Raw genomic sequence first — 20,951 nt, 5'->3', positions numbered from 1 at the left:
GTTCCCGTAGGATTTCCGGGATAAAACCTATCCTATGTCCTTTCTCGGGTATCAAAATATCTCTATACCAAATTTCATGCAAATTGGTTCAGTAGTTAAGGCGTGATTGAGTAACAGACAGACAGACAGAGTTACTTTCGCATTTATAATATTAGTATGGATATTTTTAAATTGAGTGATTGATTTACGTAAATATTACGTTGTTTTATGGGCAACTAGCTTCCGCCCGCGGCTTCGATAAAAGTTCGTGTTTTGATAAAAGGTAGCCTTATGTTCTTTCTCAGGGTCTAAAGATTGTCTGTGGCAAATTTCATCAAAATCGGTTGAGAGGTTTAAGCGGGAAAGCGTAACAGACAGACAGACAGACAGAGTTACTTTCGCATTTATAATATTAGTAGGGACTAGTATCTAGGGATTACTTAATTTAATTGTGTTTATATACCTTTTTATTTTTAGGTTCTGACTTCGCTGACAATAATTGGTACGAAAACAATATAGTTTCTTATTATCAAATATTAACAAAATATTATAAAAAATACAGTTATTTGAATTTGAAATTGCATGTGTGACATAAAATAAAGGAATATTTTTCAGTGGAAAGAAAGATAAGGCAATTAAGATATAACGGTCGATTATATTCACAATACCGTAAAATTGTACCTAATAATGTTGTAAATTCAACTTTTATTACCTATTCAATCGATATGTACATTTTATTACCGATTTTTGCTGTCTTTTGAGAAATCGGGATTTTCTTATTGTATTATTTTAATGGAATTCATCTGTAATGTCTAAAAATACTTAAAAGTTAAAACTGCAAGTTTGTGAATGTTTTGCTTCGAAACACACAAAGTACCTACAATACTTTGTATGTATGTTTCATATATACAGAACAACACTTTTATTTACTTCGTGATCTATAAAATATTCATAAATCTGTTATTTACTTATGTCTTCATCTCAGGGTGTAATCGTTAAGTGTGCACAGGCGATTGTTCCGTAACTATTGCAGATATCAAAAAACTTTATACTGATATCGAAAGCCCTTTAACTAATGAGTAAAATGACAACAATAACTTTTTAAAAATAAAACGGGAAACATTAACGATTACACCCTGTATACGGATGCCTTGTTTTGTAACCTCATTAAGTAATCAGGTGAAACCTGTATTATAGTTTTTGACCTAAATTCACTGACCTTTGTAATCTTTACATTTATATGGATTCAATACTCGGTTGGTAAACTGTTGAAGAATTCCATTATTATCGAAAATCTATTCTAATATTATAAAGCTGAAGAGTTTGTTTGTTTGTTTGTTGAACACGCTAATATACTAGGTACAGGTCCGATTTGAAAAATTATTTCGGTGTTAGATAGCCCATTTATCAAGGGGGGGCTATACTTATACATATAATCACGCTAAGATCAAAAGGAGCGGGAGCAATGCGGGTAAAACCGCGGGGCACAGGTAGTTAAAGAATTAAATCCATTTAAAATTCACAGATTTAAATGCCTTTGAATGAGCAATTAAGAATTTTGACTGCATTAATTTGGTAATTACTTACTTTAAGTGGTTTTAACAACTTTTTAAATTGATTTAAAACTTATTTTGAACACATACGAGATTAAAACTTAAAAGTATATATTTCAGCAAATATGTAAGAATGCATGTTTCAATTTCGATGCTATTTGCTACAGAGATCGAAACGATAAGAAATATATTTTTTTCACGGCAAATATGCATTTTTCATGTTACTTAACCTTCTTTTTAAACAAGATTTTTTTTTAAAGGTATTTAGTAAGAAAATTTTACAAATTCAAATTAAAATATTGATTCATTTAAACATAAGAATATTGTCGGGTAATTCGGAAAATTGTGAATATCACTTCAGACTTCAGAGCATCGTTTTATTGTATCGTGAAGGTATCGTATGAAAACAAACGGCTTCGGTAAAAATAGCATTCATATTTGTTTAATCAATCACTAGTTACGTATCAATTTAATTCGGAATTACACTAATGTACCTATAAATGCTAGAATAATTATTATAATTTATAAGTTAATTACAATGTAATTAAAACAAACAAACAAACAATAAACGTGGCTTTCTCAATGAATTGTTATTCTAAGTAATCTTATCACTGTAATAACTTAGTACTTAAGGGTGTATGTGATTAAGTAATAAATGTGCTTACCTATCTCATCGTTACGAGCTAGATTTTCTATTATAAACTAGCGGTCCGCCCCGGCTTCGCCCGTGGTACATGTTTACGTTTTCTTTACATAAGAACCATCCTCGTACTTCAAGGAATATAATAAAAAAATAATTATCGACATCGGTTCAGCCGTTCTCGAGTTATGCGCTTACCAACACATTTTGCGGTTCATTTTTATATATAAGAAGAAGAAGAAGATAGACGTTTTCAAATCAGATATCATTATAGTTTATCTTACGATACAACTTTATTCATTATCTAATCCTACTTATAAATGCGAAAGTTTGTGAGGATGTGTTGGATTATCACATAGGTTTTATCCCGGAAATCCCATTGGAACGGAAACTATGCGGGTTTTTCTTAGAAAACGCGGGCGAAGCCGCGGGTGGAAAGCTAGTGTCTAATATAGGTAAATCTAAAATTAATTAAAATAACTTCAGCCGGTTTATAGAACATTCGAACATACTTATTTATTTTACTTTTAATAATAAGTCCTTATTAAAAACTGAATTAATGATATATGTATCTACATTTTGAATGTTTTAAGACCTTTACAAAATGCTTGTAAATAAACTGAGCATATGAAATACAAATATTCCGCTAGTTTAGTTCATAACAATGTTTTTCTTGACAATGGCATACAATTGTATGAAAATTTAGCAAACCGCGCCCGAATTACTATTGTGTTGCGTAAACAGTCATTTAGGCAATAGTTTATGATGTGTGTGACATGTTATTTGTAAATCTTGATTTTTGGTACTAGATTGTGGGAAAAGAAAACATAATTAGGTAAAAAATGTTGATAAAAGTATAGCAGCACTAAAATAATTATCCCATTTGAACCAATACTTACAGAAGTTATTTTTTATCAATTTCTGTCTTATAAATCGACATATATAACTTTTCGATCAGATTTAACAAATATGTCTCGAATGATGTGTAATCTGAAATACAAAATATGCGTTATTTGTTTACAACTCTGGAAGGAGTGAATCAATTTTAATGAATTATTTGCCGACGTTAACGAAAAAACTCTTCGGAATTGTTTAAACAATAATAAAACACACAAACAGATAAAATAACGTATGTTTGTATCTTTGCAGGCATGGTCGGAGCGCCCGATGTGGTCAAGCCCTCAGAGAAGATCGAAGATTGTTCGCCACACGTCAACGGCAACCCTGTATTTACAATTTGCGGTAAGTGAGCTATCCAATCGTGAAATTTTCATCGAAATCGATCCAGCCGTTTTGGAGATTGGCCAAATGAACAGGCGATGAAATACCAGAAAACGAGCATTCAATTTATTCACCGATTCGAAAAGCAGTTTCAGAAAAGAGTCAGCAAGAAACTATCACTCTTCGAAAACCGCACACCTTTTGTTCATCCGTCTGCACGTTTGTATACACATAACAAACAAACTGCACTAACAAAGAATCTCACAACTTCATCAGTCACACTTATTTCAATAATAATAATTAGTAATATTAAGTTTGCGCACACATATCACAGCGCACGTTGTATTTAACAATAATATCATTAACTAACTCTGTCACACTGTTTTCGCTTCCAACTTCTAAATATATCGAGTAAATAGATTTATTATTTGCCCAAAAATATCCAACGGGAAGCTTAAATTTAAAAATAAACAATCTTTTTTAATCTCTAATCTTAATCTAATTCAGTAATCTTGGAAATTAGATAACCTTTTTACCAAATATTTTAAGGTATAATGACATTGCAAAAAATGATTAAAATAATTAACTTGTATCAAAGCACACACACTTTGATAAATTATATTTTTACTAGATTTCCGCCCGCGGCTTCGCCTGCGTTTTCAAAGGAAAACCCGCATAGTTCCCGTTCCTGTTAGATTTCCGGGATAAAACCTATCCTATGTGTTATTCTGATGTATAAGCTATATTGTGGTAAAGTTTTATTCAAATCCATTCAGTAGTTTTTACGTGAAAGAGTAACAAACATACGTATACATCCATACTTACAAACTTTCGCCTTTATAATAGTAGTAGGATTTATTTTTCTTCATAAATATCTCTCTCTTATACCTTCTCCACAAATATATACTCATAGATTAAAACCATAACAATACTTTAAGCAGTTTTTGAGTAATCCGCATACGAACACACAGACATACCTAGTGCAGTTCTTTGTTTTATTTATATTTGATGTTAAGTAAGTACTGTATTATTAACAAAACATATTATACGCAGTTATTGAGTAAAGAAATCACGGTAAGTGCAAACCACTTGAGATAATATTGTGAAAGAAAACAATTGTTAGTGTATAACGTCTACTATTATCGGAATGTTAGTAATAGAAAATATTTATAAATTCTTAAGAAAATGTAGTGAAACTGAAATAACTTAAGAATTTGAGATGTCACCTGCATGATGATTTTATAAAAAGAAATAAATAAATACTTATCGAAGAGAAATGCATCATCAAATTTATCGTACACTTTTAATTTTAAAAGCTAAGTTTAAAAGTTACTTGAATATAATAAACAGCTTGTTATATTGAAAAGAAAATGTGAAAGAAAACCCTTGGAAAAGTTTGTGTTTTGTTTAACCTACATGGAAGTTACGCGCCATCTTTTTTCAAAAAGAAATACTTCATAACAATTTCATGAAAATCTGAAGATTTGTTGAAACATCGTGATTTGTTAATTAAATCAAAAATCATTAAAGGAAAAAGTTATCGTACATTTAATACAAACGAGTATTGGGTATATCTTTATTTTTACAAAATTTAACATAGTTTTATAAGTTTTGTGTGTAATAAAAATAAATACGTATTTACGTACTTATGTTATATCTCATCATATTATGAAACTATACTAGCATTCAACCTGATTCCACCCGTGACTTGGCCCGCTTTGTCTATTATCTAATAAATTAAATACTAAAACCTTCTTCGAGAATAGCTCTATCACAGAGCTCTATCTATTAAAAAGTCGCATCAAAATCCGCTGCGTTCTTTTAAAGATTTAAGTATACCTACATAGAGACGGACAACGACAGCAACTTTGTTATACTCTATGTAGTGATATCGTATCTTTTAACATCTAGCTAGTAATATTATAAATGCGAAAGTTTGTGAGGATGGATGTATGTGTATGTCTATGTATGTTTGTTACTCTCACGCAAATACTACTGAACCGATTTCAATGAAATTTAGCACACATATAGAAGGGTGAAGGCGCGGTCGATGATGATAGTACAATATACATCACTGCATAGTGATAAGGCCGCCCTTTGTGCTTTTGTTTATTGTAAACTGTTATTTTATGTACCTGGTTTATTGCACAATAAAGTGTTAAATAAATAAATAAATACATATTTAAATTCCTTTCTTGAATTAATTTAACAAACACAGTGAAATTAGTTCAATTGTTCCTATATCCTTCACCACGCGTGTTCATATTATAAAAGTTCTGACCTTGTAAATTGCTAAACACAAATATATAAATAAGAACACAGTTAATGACCAAACAAAGAAATGATAAGGTTAAAAATAAAAGATAAACTTTACTAATTACAGGTTAAAGAAACGGAAAACCTAATCAATCACGATAATTAAGTAATTAGTAGTTTTTTTTATTGATCTTATCATTTTTTTCAGGAAATGATTCAATATCCTCTTCTATCGATATCCTCTATGACAAATACTGTATTTATTATTAGCATTTTTTCCCGGCATCGCCCAGTTAACCCTGAATGAAAAAAAATGTAATGCTTATAGCTATATATGTATATCTATGTAATGGTAAAATATTTTTTATAATTAGTAATGTTTGTGCCAAATCGTAACAAACAATAAAAGTATTGTTTTTGATTACTATATTAATTATAATATTACTGGCTGTGCCCCGCGGTTTCGCCCGCATTGCTCCGCTCCTGTTGGTCTTAGGGTGATGATATATAGCCTATAACCTTCCTCGATGAATGGGCTATCTAATACCGAAATATTTTTTTAAATCTGACCAGTAGTTCCCGAGATTTGCGCGTTCAAACAAACAAACAAACTCTTCAGCTTTTTAACATTATATAGTATAGATTTTAAATTAATGGATCATTACATTTATACATTGTATTGTATTAATGGCAAACCGTAAAGCAAACATAAATTAGTGACCCTTAAAATATTGCACACCATTTTGCAATACAAAAAAACATTCATTAGTTATCAAGGCAAGAACAGCGGCAGTATAAACATAACCGCTTTCATTTATGTATCATAAATATCTATGATAACTGCTTAATCTTATTACAAACAAACATTACTGTTTTAATGACGTTGATAAATTTTAGTCTGTCCGCGAATGTCACTGTCAAAAGTCTCGTTTTTAGCAAGGAAATAGGAGTAAATGTGGAGTAAATAGCTACACGTTTCCGTATCAGTTTTAATTAAGTTTTAAAGCAGTGTGGTTGTGCAAAATGGGTGTTAATATAGAAATTATTGTGCATAAATTATGGAGGAAGATGAATGGATACACTATATTGGGTGAGGTGTTTTTTTATCTGAAAGAAGTGTGATGATTCGCGCCAACTTTATCCTTAAATTAAAGACTTCAGGAATTCATGTTTATCTTAAACTAGCGGTCCGCCCCGGCTTCGCCCGTGGTACATATTTACGTTTTCTCTACATAAGAACCATCCTCGTACTTCAAGGAATATAATAAAAAAAGAATTATCGAAATCGGTTCAGCCGTTCTCAAGTTATGCGCTTACCAACACATTTTGCGATTCATTTTTATATATAAGAAGATTGGGGTGGCTTATCGAGATGAAAGAGTATTTATTTTAAAGTGGTATATCATGGGATTATATAGAGATGAAGAAAGGACTTATTTTAAAGTGGGTTTGTAATATATATCAAACAATAGTAAACAATAATTGTGATAAACATTCCACCAGTGGAAACATTCGAACAACAATGAATGTAAACATAATTTAAGCATCTTTTCATATTATATAGAGTCCTATTCTTTATATTTCGTATATAATAATATGTAGAGGAGGGCAATTATAATCTTAATATATACAAATCTCGTGTCACAATGTTTGTCCTCAATGAACTCCTAAACCACTTAACCGATTATAATAAAATTCGCACACCATGTGCAGTTCGATCCAACTTGAGAGATAGGATAGTTTAAACATGTAGGTACCACGGGCGAAGCCGGGGCGGACTGCTAGTTTTATAATATTATATTTTAAGTAACCTACGTTGTAGAAATGTATTTGTGATGTTCATTGCCTTTCAAATGCAAATATTTTTCACGGTCAAGGCTAAGACATTCTTTTCAAATACAATGCACTATTGAGTTACACGACGCACATAATAAAAATTATTCAATCTGTTATTTAGAAGGTTTTTTTACTATAAAAATTCGTTTATATCATGTACACAACATGAGCTGAACTAATATTTTCCACTATTTAGTAATTTTCTGAAGTATTATTTACATAAAACAGTACATTTTCTTATAAAATTGGCAAAATTCGATATAGCAAATGGGGAAATCTTGTTAATTGACAGACGATGGTCTTATCACTTCCCCTGATAAAGGTAAATACTGTAAATTATTAACTGATAAGAGAATACGTGACTGAAAGTAAAAGTATTGTATAGTTTATCTTCATGAGGTCACAAAGAGCTACTGTTGAATATAAGAAAGATATTCCTTTCTTTCGGGAAATAAACAAAGACAGGTCATTCAACTCGATAAAACAAGCTTTCTGTACATAAACATCGAAATAATAATTAAAAGAAAATGCTAAGAATCGGTTTAGTATTCAAACCCATAACGGATAACCTCTGGTGCTATAGTTCGCTATAAACCTTTAAACTTTAGTTTTTCACAAGTTTAGATATTTATTGCCTGTTTTGAAATAAACAATCGTAAGAAATTAAAAAAAAATCGATCACGAACCCTAACCCACGTCTTTTTTTATTCTTTAAAAATTTCTTATGATAATTTATATCAAAAAGAATCGTTTTTAGTGTTGGACAAACAAAAAAGTCAAACAATACCTAATAATACGATTTTCAAGAGTACACTATATTATTTTACATAAAACCCATGAACATTAGGATTCATCCCTTGAACTAAATCTAGACTTTGCATCCAAATATACGTACTTGATCTCTTAAATACGTAATCTATAACAGATTAGCATTAACCTATTTATTTTTCGATGCTGAAACCACAATGGTAATATTACGTAAGAAAACCTTTGAAAACTTGCCTTCATTTAGCTGATATGGTTTAAATAGGTTACAGGTGTTTTCGTATGGAAAAAGGTAACGACAAAATGTATAAAGACAAATGTATAAAGGTAAGGACTCGCGACACACTAAGGGTTCCGTACAAATAAGCTATAGAGTAACTTTAAAAAAATGGTCACCCATCCTATTTAATTCCGTGCCCACGGTTACTTTACGTACCTACTTGGATTTTTATTAATGTTGTTGATATAGCGGCAGCAGAAATAATTTCTGAATATTTCAACTGTCAATCTATCACAGTTTATGATATATATAGCCAGGTGACAGACGGACGGACAGACAGACAGACGGCGAAGTCTCAGTAATAGGTTCCCGTTTTTCCAAACAGAACCCTAAAATCGAAAAATTACTTTTATTTCCTAACATACAATTTAATTATATGTATGAATTGCAGATGAAATTGCTAGTCCAGACAGTGGATTCACGATGGCTTCAATAAACTCGAACGGGGACCTAAAGAGTCCCGGGGACCCTCCAGATAAGAAGATTGCTGATGAAGATGCTGAGAAACAACCCTTGTCCGGGGTAAGATTACTTTTACCATATAATAAGTAGCTTTTTATTAGCAGAAGAATAGAGGAGGCAACAGAGTAGGTATATGCGTAATTAATAACTAGAGATACTCAAATTGGCTCTCTAATTGTAATGTTAATTTCCTCTAAACTTCTTCATTCTTTACTGAAACTTATTAACACTGAGACTGTTATCATTAAAATATCAAGTCATATTGATTTGCATGAAGATTCATATTAGTAACATATCAAGGTTCTCCCTACTCACGTCATCGATACCCATTTTGTGCATAGAATTAAACGTTTTTTACTCATTTCTTTCTTCAAAGAATTCGTATCATATAACCAAAAAATAACACAATGCGAAAACAGCAATAAAAAGCAAGGAAATTAAAAAAGCCATCAAGTTCGATGTTCACGGAAGTACGTCATAGCCGCTCTCCATAACGTTGAAGGAATGAAATAATTTAATCGATCGAGTTTTTTTTAATATCTACGCAATAACTTTTTCTAGAAAATTATAGGTTGTAAAAGTGAAATGAATCAATAACTTTACAGTTCCTAATTAAACTCATAATATAAACTGTTTATGCTTTTGTAGCTACAAAAAAAATGGCGGAATTATACGAGTGTTTTTTCATTTTGACATAAAAAACGCACGCTGTACTAAAATTTGAATATTAAAAGCAAGATTAAAAGTAATAAACGGTTTAAAAAAATCTAAATCATATTAAATAAACAAATACCACAGACTAAATACCTATAAAAATTATTTTATTTTATCTGTTGCATAGTGCAAATTCAATAAACAATGCATTGTGAAGTCATATTTGTCTTGAAATTGTCAATAAACAGGCTCTACGAAAGACGATTAAATAAATTAAATAAAAATTAAGTATTAAAGGAAATCATGAGGAACGTAAAAAGGCATATAAGTAGATTATTATTATACATTTTAAAACATTGAATTGATTCTTATATTCTTTACAGATAATATAAGAATGGTTTTGTTTGAAGTGGTTATGAAAATAAATTGGATATATTCATATAATATAAAGAAAATCAATAACTGCGAAGGAAATGAATGAAAATTCAGTATGTATGCAATATAAAGTTTAAATAAAATGGCTGCAATCCTCTGGTGATGTAAAATTTACCTTTTATCGATTTTTAATGAAAAAGAAGTCACATTATAACATATTTTAATTAAGTACAATATCGCATCCTTTTTATGGTCATTTCTTTTTAACAATTTTAACCCTTATAAAAAAAATTCATTCAAATAATACCATGTAAAATTTATGTATTTTTTCAGAAAAAAATTGAAGTACTTTAAAACGAGTTTAAAATGAAGGAAATTAGTGTTTCTCGGGAAATATGCATCGATAAGTTATCAGTGAAGCGAATTATGTTTTATTTACGTATTGGTATTATGTGTAGAGTCAGCAACGATCAACTAAAATGTTTTTTAATATTTATAATGTAATCAAAATAAAACTTTTGAACTTATAAAATTATACAGGGCATATAATATAACAACTATTATACTGGTCATTAACTGACTTGTTTAAAATTTTAATTTAGATTAATTTCTGTTTTTCATTTACTTGTTTTAAACATACTTGCGGTCCGCCCTGACTTCTCTCGTTGTAAATGTTTACGTTTTCTCTCCATCAGAACCATCCTCGTACTACAAGGAATATTATAAAAAAGAATTAACGAAATCGGTTCAGCCTTTCTTGAGATTTGCGCTTAACAACACATTCAGCTGTTCATTTTTGTTACATGTATATATGCGATTAATGTATGAAACCTACGAGTAACAATGGTTAGTGCAATGGACAGATTTATATGAATAAAAATAATCAACTACTTTTTTTGCCGACGGTACTTAGATTACTGGGCTTTCCGCGTTATATGCTCATAGTTCAAATGAGTCATGATCCATTTAAGCACAGAAAATGATTGACAGTTACTTATTATGATAAAAACTAACTAGGAGAATGGTTTTACCGTAACAATAACTGACCCTTTGTCAGCGTGCCGAATTTCATTGAAATTCGTTCAGCAAATTTTGCATGATTGAGTAACAAACATTATTCTTTTTGGATTCATTTGCTGGACCGTTTTTAAAATTATTTTTGTAATTAATTCTGTTATTATTAAGGTAGCCTAGCTATGTAATATTAAATTTCATGGACTGAAATAAATAACGTGTATAAGATTATTGGAGGTTTCATATTAGTTAATTTGTCGGGTAAATCTGCGTGGTTTACTTTATAGACTAGTTTCGGACCGCGGTTTCGTTACCTTGGTTCTATATATTATACTTATTGCAGAGAATCCGATCAGCCGTTTTTATGTAATAGAGTGACAAATATCCACGCAAACATTTATGTTTATAGTACATAGTAGTAGCAGAATAGTTTTATAAACTACTATTAATAAATAAACTTACCTCTATCATTTCACTTTGCCATGTCTATAAAATATATATGTTATCGTTTACTCATAGAAATTAATATATATATATACAGTAGGCGCTCGATAATCCGGCGCTCGCCAATCCGGCACGCTCAGTAGTCCGGCACTTCGGGACTCACACAGCCCGCTCTATAATCCGGCATTTTACATAGCTGAACACCGGATTACTGAACGAAAACGTCACAAATGATGAACCTAATATGTAATTTTAATACATAATTAATTAATATTGCACGCCTCATAAGCGAAGCGTTGAGGTGGGTACTACTGTCACTTCGCGCAAAACATCTGATTTTTCAAACTTAAAATGTCTTTATGTATCATACATTGCACTTGTAAGATAATACATACACACACATATTAAGAAAAAACACTATTTTTAACGTTAATGATATTTTTGATGTCATTTTTGTTATTTAAACTAGTTAAAAAACAGTTTAAAAAAGTTCTGTCTTGGACGTCCGTGTGTCTGTATGTGCGGATCCTTTTTCTTGTTAACACGATAGCGACCGAAATACTTTACTAATCGAGTCTTTTTTTTTCTCTTACGCTTGAGTATGCTCAGGAATAGAACCCTTTCATTTTTCAGGGTCTGATTCGATGTGGTTTAATTGTTATTAAATAAACAAAAATAATAATTAATAAATATTTATTAAAAAAAAATTATGAGGCGTGCACTTTTGGATTTTCCAAATTTTTTAATTAATTTATGTATTTTTTTTTTATAATAAATTCAACTTACCATTTTAAATATGAAGTCTTATTTCCTATACTAATTCGATAATCCGGCATTTCCGACAATCCGGCATAGAGGAAAAATTGCCGGTGCCGGATTAGCAAGCGCCTACTGTATTTTTTTTTATACTTAAGCGGGCAAGCGAGCCGGCGCGGCGGGTCACCTGATGGAAAGTGATGCCCGCCGCCCATAAGCATTCGCGTTGTCATGGGCACCGCGAATGTGTTGCCGGCCTTTAAGAAATTTGTATGCCCTTTTTTGAAGGTTTCTTTGTCAAAGAATAAACGATAAATAAGTAATAATAATACTTAATGCAAAATGTATGTAACAAGTTCCATTATCTAGATGTAATTTGTAATCTAGATACAAAATGAATTAGAAAAAAAATTTAACAATTTGTTAAGATTTGAAAGACGTTTGTACAAAATCGCATTCATTTAGTAAATGTAAATTAATAATAAGCTTTTATTTAAGTACTTACATTTACATCAAACGAGCGAATGCTCATTCTAACCCCACTATGTCAAATTCTTTAAGTGTAAACAGGCGTAGAGAGTCTTATACTCTGTCCATTATATTATTTGCTTTTTGACAGCTTCACGCCTATGTAGGATTGTATTGTCTATGTTAAAATGTCATACAAATAATTATCGTACTTCATGGGCAGGTCCCGCCCACTTAGTGATGTCTACACAGAATTATTCAATGATGGGTCGATAGATTATAATAATCGATAGAAATACTCTGTAAAATATATCCGATACAGAAAAACTCTTCTATTATGTTATATAATTTAAACGTAAAGACAACCAAATTGTAAGATAGAAACCAATAAATAATAAAATATTAGTTTAGTTTAGTTTTAACATACAATGCATAGATATGTGGTCACATTATAACATATCTTATTAGTACGTTTACGTTGTAATTATTATTTACGTACCTGATTCGATTTATGATAATATTTTGAATTTATAATTGAAATGGTATCACAATCGATAATCTTTTGAACATCATTTCTGGTATCACCCGTCGAGCTGTCAAAAAGCAATTCTTATAGTGGACAGACTATAGTGCGTTCGAAAATATGCTATGCAATGTTCTAATACTGAACAACAATCACGAAAGAATGCTCTTGCTCTTGCTCTAGCTCTATGTTCGTTTGTTGTAAATGCACGGTTACACGAACGACAATGATCATGTATTTCGCGTGTATGTCTGTATACTTGATTTGCACGATCTATTAAACAGTTTGATGTATTAAAGATTATATTTTTTTATTTCGATTCGTCTTAATTTTGACTGTGAAAATTATAAAAGAAATAATTATCAAATATGAAAGATTTTTTTATCAATCAAAGAAAATTGAAAATTGTTCTATTAACTTGTTAAAGCTTCTTGTTTATTTTTAAGTTAATATTAATAATATTCACAAGTACCTATTTTATCGCTAAATAAGAATTTGTGAATATTGAATAATATGTAAATTATTTATGGTTAATTTTCAACCAATAATAAAAATATTTCACGTGCTTCGTTAAAGCATTGAAATAACTCAGTAGTTAAGTTTGCAATATTTTAAATTATTTACAAATTGAAATATTATGCAAAGAATGTACTTATGTAGTAGGTATGTTATACATGCATTTTTATGTCAATGAAATTAACAAGATTGTTATTTTTTTTTTAATTTGATGCCGTTAGGACCGAAAACAAATGTATTCCAGGATATACTATTTTATGTTCTGTCATATTATTAGTCATAATTTATAAATGAAGGTTCATAACGTCCTGTATTGATTAAGAATTTATAATGTTACTCATTAATTTATATGTTAATTTGAAAAGTATTGTTTATTTTTTGCCAGTCTGAAGTAATTAATTACATTTTGTTATTTTATATTGCAGAATACATAGGTTTTAGTCATTAATTGTTGTATTTATCTTTCGCAGAAGAAGGAGGAAAGGTGGTGGAATACGCTGATGCAGGTGGCTGTTCCCTTCTTCATAGCTGGCTGTGGCACCATTGGAGCTGGTCTTGTTCTGGGGACAGTAAGGGTAAGTGTTCCCCTGCCCCTAGTGGGGTATGGGGCAAATGCATTTTACACCAGTTCCCCTGTGAATATTGTTTCCATGACCCATTGTAGCGTTGCGTTAACTTAAAATATAAAAAATATATAAACTATACTCACAAAACTAAACTATAAATTCAAATCTTGAATAATATATAAGTACATAGCTCAAAAAATGGAAACTTGAAAATTCATCTCATATCAGCCAATTCAATACTTATAAATTTCCAATTACATATATTACTATAAAGATTACACGTAACAGTAACTATATATTTTTATCTTTAAACAATATGATTGTTCTCGGAAAATGTTTGATTTTTCCAAAAATTACCACGTATCTATTTACAACGTCATAAATTGTTATTGATAACAATTTTTTGGAAGATTACAGTTCGCCAGATGGTAGGTTTTTTGATTAGTAGGTAAGTATTCGTTGATCGCATTTATGATTGCAAGATTTTTATCTTTATAGTTGTGAAATATCTATACAAAATATCTAAGTGATTAATTGTCTCGATACAGAATGTAGATAATTAAAATTTTACCAACGTATATGTACATATTTTGTATACTTATACAATATTCATTAAGTATATCAAACTTTGGCAAATAAACTCTAACGTTACTCTTCACAAAGAAAAGTCTTCCGCTTTTATATTGTACTATAGCTTTCCGCCCGCGTCTTCGCCCACGTTTTCAAAGAAAATCCCGAATATTTCTGATTTCTCGTTCCCGTGGGATTTCCGGGATAAAACCTATCCTATGTGTTAATCCTAGTTACCCTCTATATTATGTGTACTAAATTTCATTGCAATCGATTCAGTAGTATATGCATGAAAGAATATCAAACATACATTAAAAATAGGATAGGATAGAATTACATATTATTGTCGAGCCAATTTAATAGGCAACATTTGACGTCTATCAATTTTATCTTCGAAGAGAGGTAACCTGCTTAAAAACATCGATTAAAGTGAATTAATCGATACGGATTTGAAACATTTGTCAATCGAATTTATTAATTTATGATAATTTTTATTCACAAGTAATCAATGCATTCGATTCTAGATGTCATATTTCGATTTTTAGAGTAACGTCTCTAGTATTTAAAAAGAAAAAAGGTTTATTGACACAAAATTGTAGTGACGTCAGTTCTTCAATTCAGAAATTGTTTATTATGTTTAAAATGGTTTATCAGTAAAATGAAATCTTAAAATTACTTGTATCGGTCATTGTTATTATAAATATGTAGTTGTAATTGAAAAAAGTCAAGCAAATGTGCAGTTCTAACAAAACGAAATATCATGTTATTCTATGTCGTCGTTACTAGGTTACGTTCTTGAATTTTGTTGAACTGTCAAATGTTGCCTATTAAAATGGCTCTACTATAGTACCTACCTACCTATCATCTAGTTATAATAGTTCAACCAAAGATTTATTTTTTCTTGACTCTTTAGAAATAGTTCCAATAACAACTAAGCACCTAAATAGTATCACAAATTTACTTCACCAATGAATTAATAAATTGTAATATTGTTACAGGATTGGGACGTTTTCATTGAAGTTTCGGCCATCTTTGTTTTAGTTCCCGCGCTGTCAGGGCTTAAAGGTCAGTTTTTTTTTACTTAATAATTATCGATTTTTAAATTGTTCATGTGTACAAGTTTTCATCTTATCTATTGATTATGAAGTGTTTATTTTTAAGTACTTTTCAGTTCATTATGTGTACATATTCTTTAAAATAATTAGGTATATTTGCAAATATTTGTTTTGATTTTATGCTCATTACATGATTTGAGATTTATGTAGAAGTATTTATACTTTAATGAAGATTTAAAACCGCATACTGAAATATAACTAACTTCTGTCTACTGTAACTAATTGGAAGATTACTATAAAAAATGATTACTTTCAGTGTGACGTCATAAAACCACAGAATAAACAAGGCAATAAGACATGACTGCAGAACGATCGTAAAAATCATCTCCGCTCATGTTCGCGATAAAAATCTGTCATTACTCAGATTATTACTGAGCAATTTTCTATGTAATTGTCACGCTGTTAGGGTGTGAGCACATCTGGTCTATAACTTGACGTAATATCAAGATCATTAAAAACAATGCATTTAAACCCTTATCATGGTAATTAAAGTGGTTTAGTCATACATTTCATTTTAATATCAAAAGCCGACTACGTGAAAACTTCGTATAATTTGGCGTAGGTATGTAACGCCAAATTAGACGTTAAGTTAATTGGCTAGGTAGAAAGAATTAAATAAATATTTTACACCGGAAATTACCTACTAAAGGAAATTAATTCTCATTGATTAAACACGAATTTCTGAAAGGGTTTGATAAGCATGACATGTAGCTCAAGTATATATAGTTGCCACTGTGCTAAAAGTTTTTACAAAAGGACTAGAAATTTGGTACCACGTAATATCTATTAAAGTAGGTATCTAATAAAATGGTGATCATTTTGGGCATAATATGAATTCGCATTTAACAGCTATAGGTAGTTCTGTCATAACTACTGATTTGTTTGTTATTTTCTTTTATTTAACCAACCAGAAACAACAGAGCTTTCAATTCATATCATATTTAAAATTTTTATGTTAGCTCCATGGGTTTTCGAGCGATTGACGTGATTCTTTCTATATATCTTTCTGTGAAGCCCAGATGTAGACACAGCATAATGAAATACTACCGTCTAACAATGATTACACGTTTTTCTTCTCCAACAATACGGCTATTAGCGACGAAACAAAAACCCATTGATTATCAGGAATAGGATGCATTGTACAAACTATTGATAAATATTAATTTATGATCAATTCATAAACTCTTTGATGGATTTAAAACGCAATTATTATGGAGATATTATAAAGAAGAAATATACATTCTCAACTTAATAGCTAGAGTTTGTTTGTTTGAATGCGATGACCTTAAAAACTATTCCAACCCCAACGTTTTTCAAATGTACAAGTAACTAAGTATTGCATTTATCCATTTTCTTTTCAGAAGAATAAGATAATTTCATGATGTGACCGATTTTTTTTTGGTTTTTTATTTATCACTAGCTTACCGCCCGCGGCTTCGCCCGCTTTGTCTAAAACCTAATAAATTATATACTAAAACCTTCCTCTTGAATCACTCTATCTATTAAAAAAACCGCATCAAAATCCGTTGCGTAGTTATAAAGATTCAAGCATACAAAGGGATATAGGGAAATAGGGACAGAGAAAGCGACTTTGTTTTATACTAAGTATGTAGTGATAGTGAAGTACAAAACTTATTTCATTTATTTAAAACGAAAGTGTATAGAAACTGATCAGAATTCCAAAGATAATGCTTATTATAATATAATTAATACTCGATGGAAACAAGGACATTGAAAGTAGCTAATTACTGTCAGATACGAACAAATTGATTATTTTTTTGTCATACTTATTGATAAAAAATGTGATAAATCGTTTGTCAGTACACCTGGAATGAATATTTATTTAGGTATTTAACATTTACGCTTATCAAGACGAATTGTATTGTTGAAGTGAAACTTCTTTATCGGGGTTGGAAAAAAATGTAGTGTAACATTTTTTCGTTACGCGCCATCTTTTTCTTATCCCTACCACGCGTGATTCGACGTATTTCTGTAAAGTTGCATATAGTAAATTATTTCTTGAAAAATAAGGTCATGATCAAGAAGTTTCAATTCTTACGTGTGTACACTATAGTACACGCACACATTTTTTTATTATTAAACAAATGACCAGTACATATTTATTTACCTAACTATATACATAATAATAAATAAATATTAATATGGCAGATTCCTAATGAAATTATTTACTTGAAATAAATCTTAAAATTGTAATATTTACCATAAGTAAACAATTAAACAGTTTGCTGTCCATGATTATGTTCACTCTATAATACCCAACACCATATACCTTCATATATTCGTATAATTAAAACCCACTTACTCAGAATTATAGCTACACTAGCTGTTCTCCGCGGTTTTACCCGCGTTCCTCCGCTCCTGTTGGTCTTAGCGTAATGATATATAGCCTTTAGCCTTCCTCGATGAAATAGGCTATCTAACACCAAAATAATTTTTCCAGCAAAGTAATTCCTGAGATTAGGGCGTTCAAACAAACAAAAAAACTCTTCAGCTTTATAATATTATGTATTAGTATAGATTTTGAACATAAGTAAACTTTTCACACTCGACTGTTTCAGACAATTTAAAATAGCGACTATATTATTGTATTTAGTTAATGGTACACTAAGCACAATATAATTTCTGTAATGGACGACTTCCGTAGGTGTTTTCAGACATACATTTAAACTAGAACCTAAGCAATGGAATGTTCTAGAACTAATTTAGTGCCTCAAGTAAATTACGCCACGATTTATATAAAGGTTTTTAAAATAATTGCGAATAAATATGTATATGACTATTATTTTAAGCTTAATTTGGGTCTTAAAAATGTGTGAAGTTTTTAGCTACTAAATTAACAGCTGTCAGCTGTCATAGGAATGTTAATATGTATTTAAAAAACAAAAGTATTCACAAACCGTTATGTAAATTTTATATTATATTAGTATGTAGGTATAATTATTAAATAATAAAGATATGCTACTATTAATTCTACATTCAAAGTCAAAACCTTTTATACTTGTAAACTTTTACAAGTATATGAATAAACATTTTTAATAAACTACCAAGAAGGATTGATCACTCTCACTCGATAAATAATAACTCTTTCCTATACATTGAGATAATACGCCATATGGCGTATGTTGAGCGGAACATAAAGCCTTGTTTGCACTTGAGCATGCTCAGGCGAATGAGCGGCTCGGCCAAATGAGTCGCTCATTCGCCTGAGCATGCTCAAGTGGAAACAAGGCTTTAGTGATGTAGGCGGTGTCGTCTCCATATGTATATCTCAATGTTCCTATATTACTTAGTTCTCCCTACCATAAGGTACAATGAAACATAAATAAACCAAATTGTAAATTTATCTAAAATATTGTTTGACAATGTAATTTCCATGTTATAATAGTAATGCAGCTTTATCGTACGATAACCGCATGTTTGCATGTGTCTTTCCAAAAACAACAATTGCAACTGTTTAGCATTTAAAATTATTTCCAAACACTATGTTTGTGTTAAGAGATAACAAGTACACTTGCATTACAGTCAATGAAATGTATTTTCATAAATATCGAAATATTATCGTCGAGAAATCATTTTTAGTATTATAAAATAGTATTTGTATTTGTTCCTAATGCTTTAGCATTAGGAACAAATACAAACTACTACTACTTTGAAAAAGTAGGTAATTGAGTTTTTGGCCGATTCTTCTCGATAAGAGACATTCTGAATCAATTGTAGTTTTAAATAGACAGACAGACGGACAGGCGGACAACGAAGTGATCCTATAAGAATTCCTTTTTTCCTTTTGAGGTTCGGAAAAATGCAATTAAAAATGACTACTCAAAAACGTTTTATTTATGTAAATTGGAAAAGTTGACACAAATAACATTTTTTGGAGTTTGAGTTTAGTAACTTCGTTTCAAATAAGGTTACAAGTAACCTACATGCTATTCACTCAGACATCAATGATGATAATTTTGGCACTAAGCGTATAAACCATTACCTGATACTTACATAAATACAGACGGTTGCTATAGAAGCTATATGAGATGTTTAAATAATTTGATCCTTTTTGTAACGAAGCCGATATATAAACATAAGTGATCTACACTCTTATTTTATAAACAAAAACGAGATTAAGTTTTTGTAATATAAGTGATGCTATTTAAAATTGCAATTGATAGCCTGATGGATAGGTTACAATAATCTTCTTATATATAAAAATGAATCGCAAAATGTGTTGGTAAGCGCATAACTCGAGAACGGCAGAACCGATTTCGATAATTCTTTTTTTATTATATTCCTTGAAGTACGAGGATGGTTCTTATGTAGAGAAAACGTAATTATGTACCACGGGCGAAGCCGGGGCGGACCGCTAGTATTTAATAATTCTACATGGACTTTAAAACTTAAAAAAAATCTTACATCAAGAGCACACGACGGCCAGACATTCCTTTCTTTAGGAAAGTTGAAAGTTTCTCTGTATGATGTATATGTCTCCGATACAGATAAGAACGACTAGCGATTATCAAGTCTGGGTTGTGGTTACTTTTGCAGGAAACAGGTAGTAAAGGTGTATAAAATTGTACCTAACTTTCATTATAGTTTAAAAGCTAAATATTTTATATGTTACTTGGGGACCTATAAAAAGATGTTACCTTAAGAGCCGGACAGTTTTCATGGTTCTTACATCTAGCCAGACACATTTAAAAAATAATTAACATATCATCAAATTCACATAACTACCTAAAAGTGTAACAAATATGAAATAACCCACTAAAAACATTAGTTAACTATAACTATTAAAAAATAATAGTATAATATATACAGGGTTACTTGTAAAACACCGGCAACCTCGCAGGACAAGATAGCTAACATCATAAGTAACAACATTTGTTCTACTACTTTTGATAATTTGTAAGATTTTATTTTCATACAAAAATAAATATTCATTTAAT

General features: G+C 30.4%; 1 protein-coding gene across 2 annotated transcripts in view; it reads left to right on the top strand.

Annotated features, from left to right (window-relative positions):
- Positions 1 to 20,951, top strand: part of LOC149898048 (solute carrier family 41 member 1-like) — a 74,913-nt gene that overhangs the window by 45,517 nt on the left and 8,445 nt on the right. Inside the window, exons 3-6 of one of the 2 annotated variants that reach the window (XM_090115792.1) lie at positions 3,322 to 3,414; positions 8,922 to 9,052; positions 14,213 to 14,317; positions 15,877 to 15,943. In XM_090115792.1, the coding sequence (XP_089971918.1) occupies positions 3,324 to 3,414; positions 8,922 to 9,052; positions 14,213 to 14,317; positions 15,877 to 15,943 (394 nt within the window). In that variant the 5' untranslated portion in view covers positions 3,322 to 3,323. Of the gene's footprint in view, positions 1 to 3,321; positions 3,415 to 6,578; positions 6,740 to 8,921; positions 9,053 to 14,212; positions 14,318 to 15,876; positions 15,944 to 20,951 lie in introns of those variants that run through there. The other variant, XM_090115793.1, reaches the window with a different exon arrangement.

This window comes from Colias eurytheme, chromosome 24 (assembly GCF_061535395.1).
Source record: "Colias eurytheme isolate Ceu_HAF_F1 chromosome 24, ilColEury1 Martin Lab GWU primary, whole genome shotgun sequence".
NCBI classification, from domain to species: domain Eukaryota; kingdom Metazoa; phylum Arthropoda; class Insecta; order Lepidoptera; family Pieridae; genus Colias; species Colias eurytheme.
Note: the sequence above shows the minus strand (reverse complement) of the source record. Positions and strands in the feature narration are given on the sequence as shown.